A 20,050-nucleotide genomic window follows, 5' to 3' on the forward strand; every position below is an offset into this window, starting at 1 on the left:
AGTTTTTACTCATTTGTTTAAGCCGTCAATATCCCTCTGCAGACTGTGTTATCCTCACCACCTGTCTTACCATCTGTATTTGTGTCATTGGAAACTTGACATTCCCTTTCCTCATTCCAAGTCATTAACTTATATTGTATATAATTGTAGCCCCAGCACTGATTCCTGTGGCACTCCACTAGTTTCAGGTTGCCATCCTGAAAACGTACTGCTGTCCTAACTCTGTCTTCTGTTAGTTAGCTAATCCTTTATCCATCTTGATATGCTGCGTCCAACATCGCGGGCTTTTGTCTTATTAGGTAGCCCAATGTATAAAACCTGATCAAATGCCATCTGAAAATCCAATCACTGCTTCCATTTTATCTATCTTGCTTGTTACCTTCTCAAGGAATTCTACGAACTTTATCAGGCACAATTTCCCTTTCATGAAGCCATACTGAGTTGGCTTAATCATATTATTTCTGAATGCTCTGCTGTTACATCTTTTCAAAAGCCTGCTTTGTGAAGTGAGGTGCTGCTGTTTCGACAGGTCAGAATGTATCCAGTGCTACATCTCTGCAATACCTTTCAAAGTTATGATGATATGCAATCCAATGCTATATTGTAGAGAGGATGCACCATGTTGCAGGTGGTAGAGAAATGTTAGACAAACCTCAAAGGAAATTGGGAATGAGTGAGAGTATGTAGCAGTTATTGTGAGACAGTTATATCCTACAATGTCCAATTTCAATTATGTCACTCACTTCAGAACACAATTGCTGACTAAATATTCTCAGTGAACTGGCAATATCCTCTGATTTGACATGGGCCATTGTGCCGTTCCATTCACCTTCTACAGAAATGCTTAATCCCACCTCAGAAAAAAAGATTGCATTCATGTAGTACCCTTTTATATTTTCAGCCTGTCACAAAGTGTTCAGCTCTAATGATGAACCTGTGAAATGAAATCAATGTTGTTATGGACACAAACTGTTCTAGAAGCAGTAATGATTCAGTGATTTGTTTAGGATATTTGAACTGGGTGAACTCAATAGTCCTTTTCAGTAAACCATGGACCATATCTTTTCGTCAACCTAAGTCTATCTGATCTGAAATTGAACATCCCTACTATCTAGAATGAACTCTTCCACTATAGTGCCACTGAAGTCTGGAAATATTTTAAATGTCAGTTTCAATTATTTATTAAAGTTATGGAGTTAAATTGGATCAAAAATAAATGCCACACGAAGCCAGGCTGACATGTGACTCAGTCATTTTGGATACTGGACACTCCACATATAATTTTAATTCTTGTCTAGCAACATTGCTTTATTGAAAATCTAACCCCTTGGAAAGCTAAATGTAGCTTGAAAGTCCCATTGTAATATAGATACTGCACATATTTTGATGAAGCAAAGAAGTCACAAGTTCTAGACTTTGGAAAGAGAATTGTGCTGCTGATCTTTGTTTCAACATTAACTCTTTTTCTTATTTTAGGCTGAAGTTATCTATAAACTCACAGTGACAGACAGGTAATTATTTTACAAATTATTCTGTAAATAGAACATTATGTACTTTGATGTTTGAAATTGAGAGCTTGGAATTTTAAATAGTGTTCAGTCTCTAATATTGCCTACGCAAGCATTTTGGAAACAAATCTGCAAAACAAGTCAGTACGATATGTCGTTTTGCTTACAAGATGTGGGAAGTGAGTATGAAGTTATTGATCTGGCAATGGTTTTGTAGAACTTATAAACATTCAAGAATTTTGACAATATTTGTTTCCTCTGGCTTCACTTAATTCCCATGGAAACCCATAACTTTAAACAAAAGATATAAAATTCCCAGTGACCAATGCAAATAATTGCATAACAGGGTTTCACATATTAATACTTACGTTAATACAACCAAACTAAAATCAATATTGTCTAAATATTGTTTAGTAGCCACTTAATGCAGTAAATTACAGAAAACAAATTTTCCAATAACGTACCATAACCAATAACCCCACATCGTGCTTCTGCTTTACAACACTTTCTCAGAAAGGTAGTCATGTATTTAATGTTGCAAATGTCTCCCTCTGATTCTACAACCTTGGTTCCCAGCCAGAGTAAATCTCCTAGAAGCCCTTTTAAACAAATTGTTCTTCACTCAATCTTCTGAGCATACGTGAATGGACTTAAAGCAGCAAGACATTCGCTATTGATTCTTTGGTCTTGAACTTCCGCAACAAGCCTTTCTCCTTCAACAGATGATCTGTTCTCAGCAGTACTTTGCTTTAGGATTAATCACAAAGCAGTCCTTTTCTCCTATCTGGTGTAGCAAGTATCTGTTTTTGTTTGACTGCCTTTGAGACTCGTACACAGCAAGAACAGCAGTTTTCTCATTTGTGTTCAGGTATTACGTGTGGCACTTTGCTCAATAGGTATTAACTCGGCCCCTGCCCTCATGGAAACCAGATCACATGGACTTGTGACGAGCAGAATTCAATGCATTTTAACATCACCCCTCTATTCCAGAGCACATTGTCTTACCTTAACTTAAAAGAGATATTTTAAAACATAATCACTTATGAAGTCTAGCAGTCATAATATTTCATAGCCACAGAAAATTTTAAGTCTTTCCTGAATAATCCTGATAGTAAGCTTACATATGAATAAATAAACCTACATCTTGTAGGCTAAATTATGTGGTCAGCTTAATTAATTGGCTTAGTTTTCCCAGTGGTCAAATGCCAGCCATTGCTGTTTTAAAACACTTCAGTCAAATGTGACCTGCAACAGTGTGCATGTAAAGTTTGGAGAGAACTGTTTTTTCCAATAGCCTCCCTCAAGTTATAACCGTATGAGGGAAAAATTGTAGCTTCCTTGCATGCTTTGCCCATCCAGTGGATAGAATGCAGTTCTAGCTAATTTCACCTTATAAAACACACGAAAGCTTGCATACTGTTTCCTTACCTGTAATTTTTTAATGCATTTGCGGGATGTGGGCAGCGCTGGCAAGGCCAGCATTTACTACCCGTCGCTAATTTCCAGGGACGCAACTAGGAGTCAACCACTTTGCCGTGGGCCTGGAGTCACATTTGGCCAGACACTGTTTCCTTCCCTAAAGGTCATTAGTGAACCAGATAGGTTTCTCTGACAATCAACATGGTCATCATTAGACTCTTAATTCCAGATTTCTATTGAATTCAAATTCCACTATCTACTATGGCAGGATTCAAATATGGGTCCCCAGAACATTAGATTAACTAAAGGTTAACAATGCAGCAATAATATTACTAGGCCATCACTTCTCCACCTCCTGTATTGATGTTTGAATGTATGTTTGTTCTGAATCTGACCTTTTGTTAATCGGATATACACCTTGTTCTTATGAGAGGATGGTACCTTGGAATGACAAAGTGGCCAAATAATACCTCAAACCTGCATCCAGCAATGAAGCCCATTCCTTCCGGGCAGGCATTTTTCCCTTCTCTGCCCAGCAACAATTAATTGAGTTGCAGCAGTATCATTCACATCAACTGTGAGCTGTCACAGTTAGCTTACACTGGTTTGGAATATCTCTGCAACCAATTTAGATGTATATTGGATAGTCTAACCAACTACATTAAGAAACCCCTTATTATTTCTGCAGAATCTAAATAAATTATATCTTTTTGGCCTGACATTAAAAGACTAGGTTAAAGTGCAAATTTTATTTACCTGCTACAGTATAGCACAAAATTCTGTATGGTCTATATTGCATGTTTTTCCTACCACACCAGACACCAGTATCGAACAACAATACAATGTTGCACTGAAATTATTACCATGGAATACTGTATTAAGATTGCACAATATATTTGGCTGAAGATCCACTCTTGGCTCTTTTAGGAAGGCTTTAGCTTATTTAAGTGAAGTAAGTTAATGCTTTCTCTCTGACATGGGAAAGAAGTTTTAAATCGAAGCACAAAAGACATTTTGAAAGATTACCCAATAGAATTTAGACAAGTGTACATTTTAATGTCATGATTCAAATACTTTCTGTAATAGCACTCAGATTATCTTTTTGCCTTTTAATAAGCATTTTCAGTTTTGTTGTTGTGCTAGAAAATATGGTGTCATTTAAAAGATGGTGTTCAGTATTTAGCATCAAGATTTCTTATGCAAGAAATATTTATAAATAAAGGATGATTAAAGTTTGTTATGCTTTCTTACCTGTGTGATTATTGTTCATGTTTTGTAGTTTTGCTTTTGGTTCCCTAATATCTGCTGTTGACCCAGTCGCTACAATTGCCATTTTTAATGCTCTGAATGTGGATCCTGTTCTGAACATGTTGGTATTTGGAGAGAGTATTCTTAATGATGCAGTTTCCATAGTCCTTACAAAGTAAGTTTTTTAATTAAGGAAAGAATATCTCCTTCTTATTCTACATTAAATGTATGTGCAATTTTATTTGGCAGTTGAATTGTACATCATACTGTATTGATCTAGCAGATAATTAGTATGGAATGTCGGTTGTCAGATAATTTCATGATCTGTTTGGTAAAGTCTTTCCTTATTTCCATAATATCATATTGTTACTGGTGATCCTGCTTTCCGATCTGCATTGCATACGTTATTTACCTGACCAAGAATAATATCAATTCTGCATGCAAAGTGATGCAAACAGTGAATGATTTCATTCTGTTGCTGATATGTTCAAATGCTGATTTCAGCACGGCAGAAGGTTTAGCCAGAGCGAATGCACCCGATGTAAGTGGATGGCAAACCTTCCTACAAGCATTGGGCTACTTCCTCAAGATGTTTTTTGGATCTGCAGCACTTGGAACCCTCACTGGTCTCATCTCTGCATTGATATCCTTTTTGTTTTACTTGGGAATGTTAACATAGTTGATTATATTGTTTCTCAACATTTATATTTTTAAGAAAAAGAAACATAGAAAATAGGTGCAGGAGTAGGCCGTTTGGCCCATTCAATAATATCATGGCTGATCATGCAATCTCAGTATCCCATTCCTGCCTATTCCCCATACCCTTTGATCCCTTGAGCTGCAAGGGCCAAGTCCAGCTCCTCCTTGAATATATCTAGTGAACTGGCCCCAACAGCTTCCTGTGGGAGAGAATTCCACAGGTTTACAACTCTAATTGAAGAAATTCTTCCAATTCTCAGTCCTGAATGGCTTACCCCTTATTCTTAGACTGTGACCCCTAGTTCTGGACTTCCCCAACTGCAGAAACATGCTTCCCACATCTAGCCTGGCCAGTCCCATCAGGATTTTATATGTTTCTATGAGATCCCCACCGCCCCCCCACCTCCCCATTCTTCTGAATTGCAGTGAATACAAGCCTAGTCGATCCAGTCTTCCCCATATGTCAGTACTGCCATTCAGGGAATCAGTCTGGTGAGCCTTTGCTGGACTCCCTCAAAAGCAAGAATGGCGTTCCTCAGACAAGGAGACTAAAACTGCACACAATTCTCAAGGTATGGCTTCACCAAAGCCCTGTATAACTGCAGCAAGTCATCCTTATTCTGATGCTGAAATCCTCTTGCTAGGAAGGCTAGCATGCCATTAGCTTTCCTCACTACCTGCTGCACCTGCATGCTAGCCTTCAGCGACTGTTCCACCACTTCACCCAGGTCTTGTTTCACCTCGCCTTTGCCCAAACTGCCAAAGAAACAACTTGATAAGAGAAAGGACTGTATATGGAACACTCTAAACAAAACCCCTGAAGAAATCTATTCCTTTTTCTGCAGAATATCAAAATATTGTTGTATCCTTTTGAAGAAGAAGATCATAGATCATAGAATCCCTACAGTGTGGAAACAGGCCCTTCGGCCCAACAAGTCCACACCGAACCTTAGAGCATCCCACCTAATGTACACATCCCTGAGCACTATGGGTAATTTAGCATGGCCAATCCACCTAGCCTGCACATTTTTGGACTGTGGAAGGAAACCGCAGCACCTGGAGGAAACCCACGCAGACACTGGGAGAATGTGCAAACTCCACACAGACAGTCACCCGAGGGTGGAATCAAACCCAGGTCCCTGGCGCTTTGAGGCAGCAGTGCTAACCAAAGAGCCACCTGCCACCCATGTTTTGGCCCGACACTAGAAGACTAGGTTAAAGTACAAATATTTAAGTACAAGATCTTTATGGTCCATATTGCACGTTTTCCCTACCATGCCAAGTGCCATTATTGAACAACAGTACAGAATGTTACCTGAAATTGTCATCGCAAGATGCTGTTTAGGATTATTAAAAATATTTGGTTGAATATCCATTCAGTTATTTTAGTAGAGGCATTAACCCATTTAAATTAAGTATGTTAAATTTTGTCAAATATTGAAGAGTAGTATTAAACTTAGGCATTCAAACTATCCTAACAGACATTCAGGAGCTTAGTATTTGTACAACATCTGTGATGCATATGTTCATCATGTGAATGTTGCATACTTAGGCTGTCTATATAAGATAGAGCTTCAGAATAAGATGTCACAGAAAAGAGTAATAGATTTGAGTAGAACTTGTTTATAAAAAAAAAGTAAATCATTTAGATTTCACGTGGCAAAATGTGAAAGTAAATACAATTCTCAGTGTGAAATTTTACTTGTACTTGTGTGCTTGAATAAGTGAGTATTTGTTTTTCCTTAATGTTTAAGTATTTACCTATTAAAGCACATAGACCTCAGAAAGACACCATCACTTGAGTTTGGGATGATGATAATCTTTGCATATCTTCCTTATGGGCTTGCAGAAGGTATAAAATTGTCTGGTAAGTGTCAGTTCTACTAAATTTGTATGAAGAGCATTCCTTGATCTTTGCCTGATTATGAGTACATAGAAGGTTTTTGCAGAGAAAACTACCAAACAGTAACAAAATTTCACTCCTTAATAAGATTTTATTTTATATCCCATAGTTTGTGAACAATACTTTGACTGATCATATCTATAGATGTGTATATAATTGCACTTTAAAGCGATATATAATTTTGTATATTGAAAAATTAAACTCTACTGAATTTGGGGTTGTAGACTTGCTCGCCGAGCCGGTGTGTTTGATTGCAGACGTTTCACCACCCTGCTTGGTAACATGATCAGTGCGCCTCCAGTGAAGTGTTGGTATTCTGTCCTGCTTGTTATTTATATGCTTGGTTTGCTCAGGTGGTTGGCATCACTTCCGGTTCTGTTTTTCAGTGGTTTGTATATCAGGTCCAGTTCAATGCGTTTGTTGATGGAGTTCTGGTTGGAATACGAGGCTTCCAGGAATTCCCTAGCATATATCTGTTTGGCTGGTGCTATTATGGATGTGTTTTCCCAGTCGAATTTGAGTCCTCCTTTGTCCGTGTGTACTGCGACCAGTGAGAATTGGTTGTATCTCTTAGTGGCTAGTTGGTGTTTGTGTATAATTATTGTCAGTTCTCTTCCAGTTTGGCCTATGTAATGTTTCTCACAGTCCTTGCATGATATTTTGTACATTATGTTGGTTTTATTGGTTGTGGGTAACAGAACCGGAAGTGATGCCAACCACCCCAGCAAATCCAGGCATATAAATAACAAGCGGGACAGAACACAACACTTCACTGGAGGCGCACTGACAATGTCACCTAGCAGGGTGATGAAACATCTACGAGCAAGTCTACAACTTCATCCACAACCTGAGCTATAAATCTTCTGAAAAACTTTCAACTGAATTTTGCGAGGCTAAAATATTTTGAGTGATTTATGAAGCCCTATGTTTTGGTAAACATTCTCTATGCTTCTATTTCCTGTTCTATGTCAATTTCCCTATTGAACATAGAGATTAAATCTGTAGTCTGCTTTATATCAACCTCCTTTTATAGCTCTTATTGTTACAATCCTGTGACTCATTTCTGCTTTGTTTTCCTTTAACAAATGACATGCTTTTGGCAACTTAAAACCAGAGTTGTACCGCAACAAAAATTTTACAATGGCAAACTTCTGTACATGATCTTAAAAGTACAGTGATAAGCTAGAATGCATATAAGCTGGGATAAATATGTTAGTCAAATTGGTCATGTTCTAAAATGTTCATTGTTGCTTTGTGATGCAGTTTATGACATTGGTAAAGTTTAAAGGTCCATTTTGTTTCTTGTGTATTGGAAAACAAAAAAAAATCTTATACTGTGCCTTTAAGGAACTTCACAGGGGTGTTTTAAGCAAAAATTTGATAACAATTCACATGTGCTGATAGGGCAGATGGCCAAAAACCTATTCCATTGAGGAAGGATTTAAGGAGCATCTCCAAGAGAAGAGAGGGAGGGAGGACTGGGAGAGACTTAAGGAGGAAATTCCAGCACTTAGAGCCTTGGCTGTTGAAACACAACCAGCAGTGATGGAGCAGTTAAAATTGAACAAGTTCCCAGAAGACTGTGGGAAGTAAGGGAGGAAATTGCGAGACCCCTTGCAGAAATATTTGCATGATCTGTAACTACGGGTGAGGTGCCTGATGACTGGAGGGTGCTAACGTTGTGCCTTTGTTTAAGAAAGGTTGTAAGGAGAAACCGGGGAACTGTAGAGCTGTGAGTCTGACTTTGGTTGTGGGTAAATTGTTGGAGGTGATTTTAAAAGATAAAATTTACGGACATTTAGAGAGGCAAAAATTAATTAGGGACAGTCAGCGTGGTTTTTTGTGAGGAAAATTGTGTCTCACAAGCTTGAGTTTTTTGAGGAAGTTACCAAAAAGATTGAAGGCAGAGCAGTAGACAGTGTTTACTTGGACTTTAGTAACGCCTTCGACAAGGTTCCCCATGGTAGACTAATTAGTAAAGTTGGCCACATGGGATTCATGGTGAGCTTTCTCACTTGGATACATAATTAGTTTAATGGTAGGAGACAGAGTGGTGATAAAAGGTTGCTTTTCGGACTGGAGGCCTTTCACCATCAATGTTCCACAGGGATTGCTTCTGGGTCCTCTTTTGTTTGTCATTTATATAAATGATTTGTATGAGAATATAGAAGGCATGGTTAGTAAGTTTGAGGACGACGCCAAAATTGGTGGCATAGTAGACAGTGAAGAAGATTTTCTAAAGTTACAAAGGAATCTTGATCAAATGGGGCAATGGGCTGAAAAATGGCAGATGGAGTTCAATCTGGATAAGTGTGAGGCATTTTGGTACAACAAACAAGGGTAGGGCTTATACAATTAATGACAGGGCCTTGGGTAGTGTTGTAGAACAGAGGGATCTAAGGGTTCGGGTACATAATTCTTTGAAAATTTCATCACTTATAGATAGGGTGGTTAAAAGGTGTTTGGCATGTTGCCTTCATTGCTTAGTCCTTTTGAGTATAGGAGTTGGGAAGTTATGTTGAGGTTGTACAGGACATTGGTGAGGTCTCTTCTGGAATGCTGTGTCCAATTCTGATTGTCTAGTTATAGGACGTATATTATCAAGCTGGAGATGGTTCAGCAGAGATTTACCGGATGTTGCTGGGTATGGAAGGTTTGAATTATAAAGAAAGGCTGGATAGGCTGGGACATTTTTTACTGGAGCATAGGAGGTTGAGAGGCGTCTTTATAGAAGTTTATTAATAAGTGAGGGGTATACATTGTAGGTGTTTTTTCCCCAAGATGGGGAATTTCAAGACTAATGGGCACGATTTTAAGGTGAAAGGAGAGAGGTTTAAAAAAGACAAAGGGCAAAATTTTTACATAGAGGGTGGTTCGTGTGTGGAATGAACTTCCTGAAGAAGTGGTGGATGTGGGTACATTACAACGTTTAGAAGACATTTGGATAAGTACATGAATAGGAAAGGGTTGGAGGGATATGGACCAGGAGCAGGCAGGTGGGACTAGTTCAGTTTGGGATGATGCTTGGCATGGACTGGTTGAACTGAAGGTTCTGTTTCTATGCTGTATGACTCCATGAGTATGCAATAATAGGATGGGTGAGCCCACAGATTTGAAAATAGAGATGAAAATATGAATAAATGAGGCATTGTTTAAATTGGACTCAATGCTGGGTTAGAATGTGAGGGGTTTTAAGGCACAAAACACTTTTGATTACAATGTTAAGGTACCAAATCCTTAATCTATAACAATGCCATCCCTGTCATGCCAGACCTGACAATATAGGAGTACCCAGTATTTATGAACCAAGTAAAGGTTACTTAAGTAAAATTTCAGATCGAGTCAACAATTTGCAATGAAAACAGCATGCAAGTTTCTTATTATCCACAGGTCTAGGTTTCCTTGAGTACAAATGGTACATGTGAAGTCTGTTCTCTTCTGTCTCTGAGCTGACTTAAGCTTTGATAGAACTGTGTCAAAGAAGTTCCCAACTATTATTATTAATTCTGACTGTCTCTGATTCCTTATTAAAGAATACTCTGATTTAACTGATGACTGTCCAAGGTTGAGCTCACCTGGTGTAAACTCACCTTGTGAACTAGAGACAAGTGCATCTCTGTTCACTTAAGCCTCAGAGATGCAGATTGAAATATAATATCCTACTGATACACATAAACAGACCAAACCATTCATGCAAATCCAAAAAAGCACGATGCCCTCATGAACTGTTACTGTCCTTGTACCATAGATGTGGTTCATGTATCAAGGTATTGGCAAGCTGAAGTCTGATGCAAAAAAAAAGACCTTGTTTAACAAATGTCACAGTACCGAAGTCCTGTTGAGTTCAAATTGTTTGGTTATTCCTTTAGAACTGACATAAGCCTTAATCAGTATGTTCTCCTCACAGAGCTAGTAATTTGTGTTGTTGTATTTGAATCCTGCTGTTTAATCATCTCCTTCAGCAGGCAGAAATTCAATATGAATGTTTAAAAAAAAAACTGGCTATGGTAAAATCCTAAAAATACTAATATAAAGCAAAATGAAACTTTCAAAATTAGAATATTAACAAAATCTTGTATAGGTCAGCAAGGACAAACCAGATGGGTGAACGGAACTTGGTGTGAGTTAGAGCATGGGCAACAGACATTTCGTGTCAATTTTGCGATTGCAAAAGGAAGTGTTACTGGAATAATATGTAGTTTTGGCAGATGCGAGCAAGATACAAAGGCTAGATAATTATGAGTTTGAAAGTGTATTTAGAGTGTGTTTTCCAGAAATGGGCATAAAAGTTACTGTGTTTCGGTGGAGCAAAGAGGTGAGGATGGAGAGTGATACCAGGAAGAGTTCCTAGATGACCTGTGTGGTTGATGCATTGTGGGTTAGTTAAGATCAGATGCAACCCAAAGAACCCATTGTAAGTGGATTCAGAAATTCAAATGGAAGATGAGATTATGGGAAATAAAAAGGACAATGAACTCTAGCAAAAGAATTGAGGTGGAGTTTGAAATCATTAAGGATGAGAAATTTTGTTGTAGAAACTAAAGTAAGAAAGTAATGATATCAGAGAAATCTTTTGTGCTACTTGGTGACAAGTAGAGAACAAGAATTTGAAATGAGAGGTGAAAAGGGGTGGAACAAGGTCAGATGCTTAAAGGAAGCGAAAGTGCCAGATGAGAAATGGAACGAACCAATTTGTGATTTAGTAATATGAGTCAAACTGCAGCACTTTGGATGAAGCAACTAGTGCAGTGGCTACATTTGGAGATGGGAAGTATCAACATCTCTAAGCCAGGTTCCTACTAAGGCCCTGATGTTAATGCAGTGATCCACAATAAACCCCTGGATAAACTAGAGAGGACTTGATTAACAAATGAGCAGATATCTTGTCAGGAGATGTGAACTGCTGTGCTGATAGGAGGTCAGCCGAGAGTCAATAGGGTCAACTGTGGGACAATTGAGTTAAATAGCAAAAAGATTGAGATTAGGTCCAGCTTGGGCCACTGGTTGGGAAGGCCAACAAGAGTGTAAAATAGATCAATTGGGTAGCTTTTTAAGGTTACTGTGCTGAGTACCTTGAAACAACGGATGCTTTAGGATTATCCAGTAGGAAGTTGAGCCTGGGATTGTATCAGGAAAATACGAAGGTCAAAAAGTACTGAAGGATTGGGGAAGGGATTTTAATTGGGCAGTGTAGCTGAGAGGGGAGAATTGAAAGGCACCCTGATGACAGGAGAAAGGTACCTACGAGGGCTAAAGAGCAAAACCGTAATAACTATCTTGGGGGAACAAAGAAGAAATGAACAAAATCAGAAATTGCTGGAAAAGCTCAGCAGGACTGGCAACATCTGTGAAGAAAAAATCAGAGTTAACTTTTCGGGTCCAGTGACCCTTCCTCAGAAGGTGGCAGGCTTGCTGAGCTTTTCCAGCAACTTCTGCTTTTGTTCCTGATTTATAGCATCCGCAGTTCTTTTGGTTTTTAAAGAAGAAATGTAGGTGTGATAGCTTCAGACCTGGAGTGACAACCAAAATGTGCAGGCAAGTGGGCGCAGGGAAACATTGGCATTAGAGACCTGCTTTATGTATATCTCCTATATATATACTGGGAAATGTAATAACTCAGGAAGCCTGACTGGAAATGGATACCGTTTATTGTTGAACACCAAAATAAAGCCGATACTCGTGACATACACAGGCTAGTCCCGGCCACCCCTACCACAGCAGCACAAGAGTTCTCCTGGGTTTGCTTTGTGTTTTGTTAATAGCTTTGAATCAAGCTGTTCAGAGATGTTATTACACACCTCTGGAGCAGGGGAGACTTGAACCCAGGCCTCCTTGCTCAGAGGTAGAGACCATTACCATTGCACCACAAGAACCCTGAGTTCTCAAGCTTCTTCATGCGTGTAATCAAATGCCTTAATAATGTGGCAAAGAAGAAAAGGAGTAGGTTACGCACTCCAGACTGCACTGCCGCGTGCAACAACCTGGCTAAAGTGACCAAACGTATGCAGATCACGAATCAAGCTGTTCAGTGACGTGAAGACCCATTGCAAAAACTTGTGACCCTAAGTAAACACCACTTTGATTTCAGGGTCAGCCAATGATGACAACTTTCACTGGGGAAACAAAATTGCCCAGGATTCTTATTGAAGATTACTCTCTTTTGACCCCTGTTGGAGGATCACATTTAAAGACAACAGGGAGACTGGGTGAGACTGGATTGGAACATCTCCAGCAATGAAAAGGCCTGCCAACTCTACAGGTGGTTATACATGAACCATGGCCATTTGGGTAATATGCTAGAGAATAATTGGCATCTGCAAAATAATGTCCCAATGAGGAATCAACTGCAAGGAAAAGTGAAAGATTAACACTGAACAAGGTACTTTTCTTGCCTAGCAAGAACTATTTAACCAGAGAATTGGACAGTAAAATCACTGACAATTGAAATAGCTTTCCTGTTCCTCTGATGCTGCTTGGCCTGCTGTGTTCATCCAGCTCTACACCTTGTTATCTCAGATTCTCCAGCATCGGCAGTTCCTACTATCTCTGCAACAATTGAAATAGTTGTTCATTTTCTTTGGATGAGAGAAGTGTTTGTTTTTCTTTTATGTGGGCCTATGAGCTGCTGCTGTCAGTACAAAACCATTCTAGCAATACAGGGGATTCTCCTATAACGTGTTCCGGCAATGCGAATTGGCTATAACGCGATTGGTGCATAAGGGAGCAGTATTTGTAAAATGCAAATTTTGTGTTGGCTATAACATGATTCCAGCAACAACAACACATGATCAGTTTTTGTCCTGAGCATGTGACGAAAATGTCCCTGTGGTGGCATCAAGGATCCTCGCGCTTTCTGTGAGAGGTACTGCACAATTCTGCCATATTTCCCACAAAATACGAGGACAAAGTGGCAAGAACGATAATAAGAAGCATCCTGCTGATAGAATTGCAGGTGGTGTACGTAAAAGAAAGGCTATAATGCTGGAAGAGAAGCTAGTTGTTGTAAAGCATTTTGAGCATAATGAGAGAACATGTGATATTGCTTGTGCAACAGGAATGAAGGAGTCTATCTTGCGCACCATTAGAGACAATGCAGAAAAGATTAAAGCAAGCTTTATAGCTGGAACAAGTCTGTGTTAGCAAATCTGTCAGGTCACGGACAAAGGAACTTGAGGAGATGGAGCAGGTTCTAAGTGTGTGGATAGAAGAGCAAACAAAGAAGCGATCTGCAACCGCCCTTCTCACCATAAAAGAGAAAGTCTTACCAAGTTATGAATATCTAACAAAACAAGCCAAAAATCTTAGATGTGCCTGCCTTTAGTGCTAAAAGTGGCCGTTTGCCTGTTTTAAGAACTGCTATGCTTTTCATAACGTAAAGTTATGTGGCAAAGCTGCCAGCGCAGACGAGGAGCATGTGATGGTATTTCCTCCCATAGTAAAAAAGAAATTGTTGGAGAAGGCTTCAACTTAGATAAAATTTTCGGTTTGGATGAGATAGGTTTATACTGAAAGCGAATGCCATCAAGAACCTACATTTCTATGAATGAAGCGCATGCTCCAGTCGTTAAGATGGCAAAGGATGGTATGACTGTGCTGCTGGGTGCCAATTCCAGTGGGGACTTGAAGCTTAAGCCTGTGGTGCAGTACGACTGCCAATCTGCGAGCCTTGAAAGTTTACCTTGTGTCTACTCTAGGCATCTACTTTAGGTCAAGAAAAAGAGGTTGGATGACTGGGCAAATTTTTTCTGACCTCATTGTTGTTGTTTTCGAAGACGTTTTTAGAAAATATTGCAGGAGGAAAAATGTAGATTTCAAGATTCTCCTCATTCTGGGTAATGCGCCAAGCTGGCTTCAGACCAATGGTGAGCTTTCTGAAAACATCAAAGTGTTATTTCTACCCCCAAACACAACTTCTTTGCTTCAACCCATGGACCAGGGTGCAATAGTAGCTTTTAAAGCTTATAATTTAAGGCACACATTTTGAGAGGTTGATTTCCGCCACTGCGGGGCATAAGGATAGTTTTCTTCAATTTTGCAAGAGCTTTAACATCAAGAATACAATTGACATTATCGTGGAGGCCTTGAGTAATGTCAGTAAGGACCGTTTGCATGCAGTTTGGAGGAAGCTTCTCCCAGATTTTTTTTTCAAGGTTTTAAAAAGCTTTGATCTGTCAGAGGAGCTCCCAAGAATCAAAGAACATTGTGTTGATCTTGCACAGCAAGCTGGATTTTGAAGAAGTGGACAGTGAGGATGTTGAAGAGCTGCTTGAGTCCCAATGTGAAGACCTCCCTACAGCTGATCTACAACAATTTGCCTGCGTTATAGATGATAGAGGATTCAGCAATGGCAATGCCATTGAATGTCTAGAGGAGGTAGATTTTCCTTTGTTGGAGATGGCCATTCCCTGACAGTTTTATGCATGAATGTTAAAATCAAAGCCCTGTCTCTTTTTTTTTTCCTTATGTGGACATTGATGGCTTCACCTGAGAAACTGCAAATCGTGCTGAACATTATGCATTCATAGAGTCATAGAGTGATAGAACTGTACGACACAGAAGTAGGTCCAACTCGCCCATGCCAACCAGATATCCCAGATAAATCTAGTTCCATTTGCCAGCATTTGGCCAATATTTCTCTAAACCCTTCCTATTCATATACCCGTCAAGATGCCTTTTCAATGTTGTAATTTTACCAGCCGCCACCACTTCCTCTGGCAGCTCATTCCATACATGCACCACCCTCTGTGTGGAAAAAGTTGCCCCTCGGGTCCCTTTTAAATCTTCCACCCACTCACCTCAAACCTATGCCCTTTAATTTTGGACTCCCCTGCCCTGGGGAAAAGACTTGTCTATTTACCCCATCCGTACCCCTCATGATTTTATAAACCTCTATAAGGTCACCCCTCAGCCTCTGACACTTTAGGGAAAATAGCCCCAATCTATTCAGCTTCTCCCTATAGCTTAAACCCTTCCAACCCTGACAATCCTTGTAAATCTTTTCCAAACCCTTTCAAGGTTCCTATAGCAGGGATAACAGAATTGCGCACAGTATTACAAATATGGCCTAACCATGCTATATGACTCTATGATGACATGGACTTTGATGCACTGGGTGGGAAAATGATTTTCATTTGTCAGTGTAGACAAGTGAAGTCATGGAGAATTCAACAGCAAGAGGATATAGATTTAAGTACATTGGTTAGGGAAGCAGTGATGGCAAAAGGATAAACTTTTTCACCCTTTGAATGGTTAGAATTTGCAATGCACTGTCTGACAATATGATGGAGACAGGTACATCTGGAACTTGCAGTAAAGAATTGGAGTATTATCCAAACAAGGAAATGCACAAGACTGCATGAAAAGTCGGAAATGGCACTTGGCGAATTGACCATATGTAGGGCCAGCACAGACACAGCAGGTGAAATAGTCACCTCCTATGAAGTAAGCATTCAGTTCTATGCTTCTTGGTGAAACCTGACTCCAAAGCGGTAGGCGACATGTTACATTTGTATCATGGCTGAGTTTCATTCAAAGAATGAGAAATATATTTCCAGTTGCATTAAACTGCTATTTTGGATGAATAAGAACATTAGATATTGGAGCAGAAGTAGGCCACTCAACACATCAAGTCTGCTCTGCCACTCAATGAGATTATGGCAGATCATATAAACCTCTACTCCACATTAATGCTTTTTCTTTATAACCCTCAATTCCTTTACTGATTAAAAATCAATCTACTTTGAATGTATTTTATTCCAGTTTTGACATCTTTCCGTAGTAAGGAATTGTGTAGATTCACACACCCCAGAAGAACTTTCTCCTCATTTCTGTCTTAAAAGTGTGATCTCTTATTTTAAGATTAAGCCGTCTGGTCCTAAACACTCTCACAAGGGGCATCAACGTTTCAGCATGTATCCTGTCAAGTCCCCTATGAATCTTTGTTTCAATAAGATCACCTGTCGTCATCTTATTTCCAATGAGTACAGTCCAACATACGCATATGATAGTCCTCATAAGATGGTCCCTCCATACTGAGTATCAACTAAGTGAATCTTCCCAGGACTGCCTCCAATAACGGTGTATCTTTCCTTCAATAAGGAGCCTAAAATTGTTCACAGTATTCCAGCTGTGGTCTGACAAATGCCTTGTATGGTTTTAGCAAAACCTCCCTATTATTATACTGTGATAGCAAGAACTGCAGATGCTGGAGTCAGAGATAACAAAGTGTGGAGCTGGAGGAACACAGCAGGCCAGGCAGCATTAGAGGAGCAGGAAAGCTGATGTTTCAGGTCAGGCCCCTTCTTCAGAAATGGGGAGGGGGCAGGGAGCTCAGAAACAAATAGAGAGAGGAGGAGTGGGGCTGGGGAAGGTAGGTGGGATGGTGATAGGTGAGTGCAGGTAGGGAGTGGTGGGTATTGGTCAGTGAGGTGGGGGTGCAGATTGGTCAGAGAGAATATAGACAGGTTGTGTCAGATCAAGGAAGCGGAGGTGAGAGGGAGAGTTGATCGTGGGATGCGGTTGGGGGTGGGGAGATTTTAAAACTGGTAAAATCCACGTTTAGGCCATTGGGCTTTAGGCTCCCGAGGCGGAATATGAGGTGCTGCTCCTCCAGTTTGTGGGTGGCGTCATTGTGACACTGGAGGAGGCCCAGGATGGACATGTCACCCAGGGAGTGGGAGGGGGAGTTAAAATGGTTCGCGACCGGAAGGTGTCGTTTGTTGTGAACAGAACGCAGATTCTCTACAAAGCCTCCTTCTCTCTGTGCCTCCGCTTGGTCTCATCGATGTAGAGGAGGCCACACTGGGAGCAGCGGATGCAGTAGACTACGTTGACGGATGTGCACGTGAACGCCTGTCTAATGTGGAAGGTTTGCTTTCTCTATACCTCCTGCCAAAGCGCTTAGCCTCACATTTTCCCACATTATATTGTATCTTTTTAGCCACGTTTTTGCCCACTCGCTTAACCTGTCTATATTCTTCTGCAAGCCTCTGTGTCATTCATATCCCTGATATATAGTATATTATTAAAAACCTGTTTTTATTTAATATATTGCCAGTGCTTTCCTATCACTACAAACACTACACATTTGGGAACTGAAAATGAAAAATAAAGTTTTTATAAATTCTGTATGATCATTTGGGTCCAATGCACTGTGTTATTATGGAAATTCCACAATAGACTGTAGAACAAACTGCACAAATTAATTTGGGATCTTATTCATGGGTTAGTAATTGTTTACCACAGATAAAATATTTATTCGTAATGTTTGTTGTAATGTAATCAAACTATCTTCAAATGAGTACATTAGGTTTCCAACTTGGGTATGCTAATAATTGAGTTGTTAGCTGGTGATGGCGACTTTTAATAAGCCAGCAAATAAATTGGCTTTTCAGTTTCTCAAAGGAACATAAATAATTCTTCTAATTCCAGTGGAAACTTAGAGTAGAACTCCCAAGTGCTGGAAATAATGAGCAATCTTTTCAACATTGTCAAAATTCTCAGTGCAAATCACTTGCTGTTATTTAGGCTTATACATAATTCAAATTCTTCACGTGTACTTCAAGTATTCCAGGTGCTATCCAATATTTGCACTGGTTTGTAGTTTGTTCACAGAAGTGGTTTTGTGACCAAGAACAGAGGCTTTGGAATTCAGTTAAATTGTACCGTTCCTCAACAGCAAAGCCATTTTTGTTCGGTCTTGTGTTTGGGGAGAGGAGGAGCATTTGGCATGGTAGTGTTGCATCTCCTTTGCTTATATGAGAAGGATGCTGTGCAAAAGGGAATGGATGTTGAGAGTGATGAAAGAGTGGACCAAATTGTTCCAGAGGGAGCTAACTCTTTAAGATGGTGGGAGCAGTGATGAAGATCTGGCCTAAATGGTCAAAAAGGAGATGATCTGATGAGTGAGAAGACTGATGGGTTACAAGGTAAACCCTCTCATGGCCCTAGGAGAGAAGTGATGAGCTGAGGGCAGAGAATATGGAACTGGGACCAGTGCGATTGATGGCCTTTCCAACCACAACGAGAGGAATGCTTGATTGACGGAAAAGAAACCTGTCACAGAAGAACTGTCATGTAGAAAATAGTACCATCGAAGCTGGGAAACAGAATAAAATAGAACAAAATATAACCACCAAGATTTAGGATTGGAGGAAGTATAATCAAGCTAGATGCGGGAATCGTTGGGCTTTACATATGACTGTCTGTCTGTCTCTGTGGAAACAGGGGCAGAGGTTGAAGATGGAAAGAGTTAGGAATAGGCCTTATAAAGGCTGCATAATGTTACTTTATCCATGTAATATTAAAAAGAATATTGTACATTAAACAAAACTAATTGAAAATGAAACATAAATGGCAATAAAATTTGAAACTGGGAGGAGCAACATTAGCAAAAGAGAAACCAGAAACTAAAAGCAAACTAGTAACCTATAGGATAAACGAGGTGGAAGAAACAGAACCTCAATGGTAGTAATCTCTGGATGCTAGTGAAAGTAAGAATAGGAGGATAGGGCGGATAAATTAGTAGCTGAGGAGCTGGTGTAGGGGACAGCGATTCAGAGCAGAAGAGACCTGTTGAAAAGGGACGGGTTTCACTTGAACTAGAGATGTCTAATATGCTGGCGTGGAAAATTGCTAGTTCTATTTGTGAACCTTTAAACTAGCAGGGAGGGGGCTGGGGTGATCCTAAGCAGTAATGAGAATAGAGAGACAGATGAGAATGGTTCTGCAGTTAAAGAGAGCAAATTGATCATAAAAGGCAGGCAAGGGCAAGTCAGAGAACGAGGTGACACTGAACAATTAAACTATAATTTATTTCAATGCAGGGTATCTTGCATGTAAGGCAGATTAACTCAAGGCATGTATGGGATTAGGGGGCTGGAACATCATAGCTATTACAGAAACATGGCTGAGGGAAGAACAGGACTGGCAGCTCAACGTTCCGTGATTTAGATGCTGTAGGGAGGTAAGCATAGAAATGGAGGCAAGAGAGGAGGAGGAAATGCATTTTTGATAAGAGAAAACATTACTGCTGTAGTCAGGATATTTCTGAGGGATCATAATTCTGTTAGTTTTAAAATAATGATGGAAAAGGATAGGCCTTGTATAAAAGTTAAAATTTTTCATTTGAGTAAGGCAAATTTTGGAGGTTTGAGACAGAAACTTTCAAAAGTTGATTGGCGTAGTTCCTTTGCAGGTAAAGGGACGACTGGCAAGTGGGAGGCTTTCGAAAGTGAGATAATGAGAGTTCAGAGGCATTATGTTCCTCTTAGAG

The 20,050-nt window shown here is 39.8% G+C and overlaps 1 protein-coding gene across 1 annotated transcript in view; it reads left to right on the forward strand.

Annotated features, from left to right (window-relative positions):
• Positions 1 to 20,050, forward strand: part of slc9a8 (solute carrier family 9 member 8) — a 67,888-nt gene that overhangs the window by 17,706 nt on the left and 30,132 nt on the right. Inside the window, exons 7-10 of the mRNA XM_020512236.2 lie at positions 1,477 to 1,511; positions 4,207 to 4,350; positions 4,680 to 4,818; positions 6,636 to 6,741. Of these exons, the coding sequence (XP_020367825.2) occupies positions 1,477 to 1,511; positions 4,207 to 4,350; positions 4,680 to 4,818; positions 6,636 to 6,741 (424 nt within the window). The remainder of the gene's footprint in view (positions 1 to 1,476; positions 1,512 to 4,206; positions 4,351 to 4,679; positions 4,819 to 6,635; positions 6,742 to 20,050) is intronic.

The sequence above is a fragment of the Rhincodon typus genome, chromosome 19, assembly GCF_021869965.1.
Source record: "Rhincodon typus isolate 14 chromosome 19, sRhiTyp1.1, whole genome shotgun sequence".
NCBI lineage: Eukaryota > Metazoa > Chordata > Chondrichthyes > Orectolobiformes > Rhincodontidae > Rhincodon > Rhincodon typus.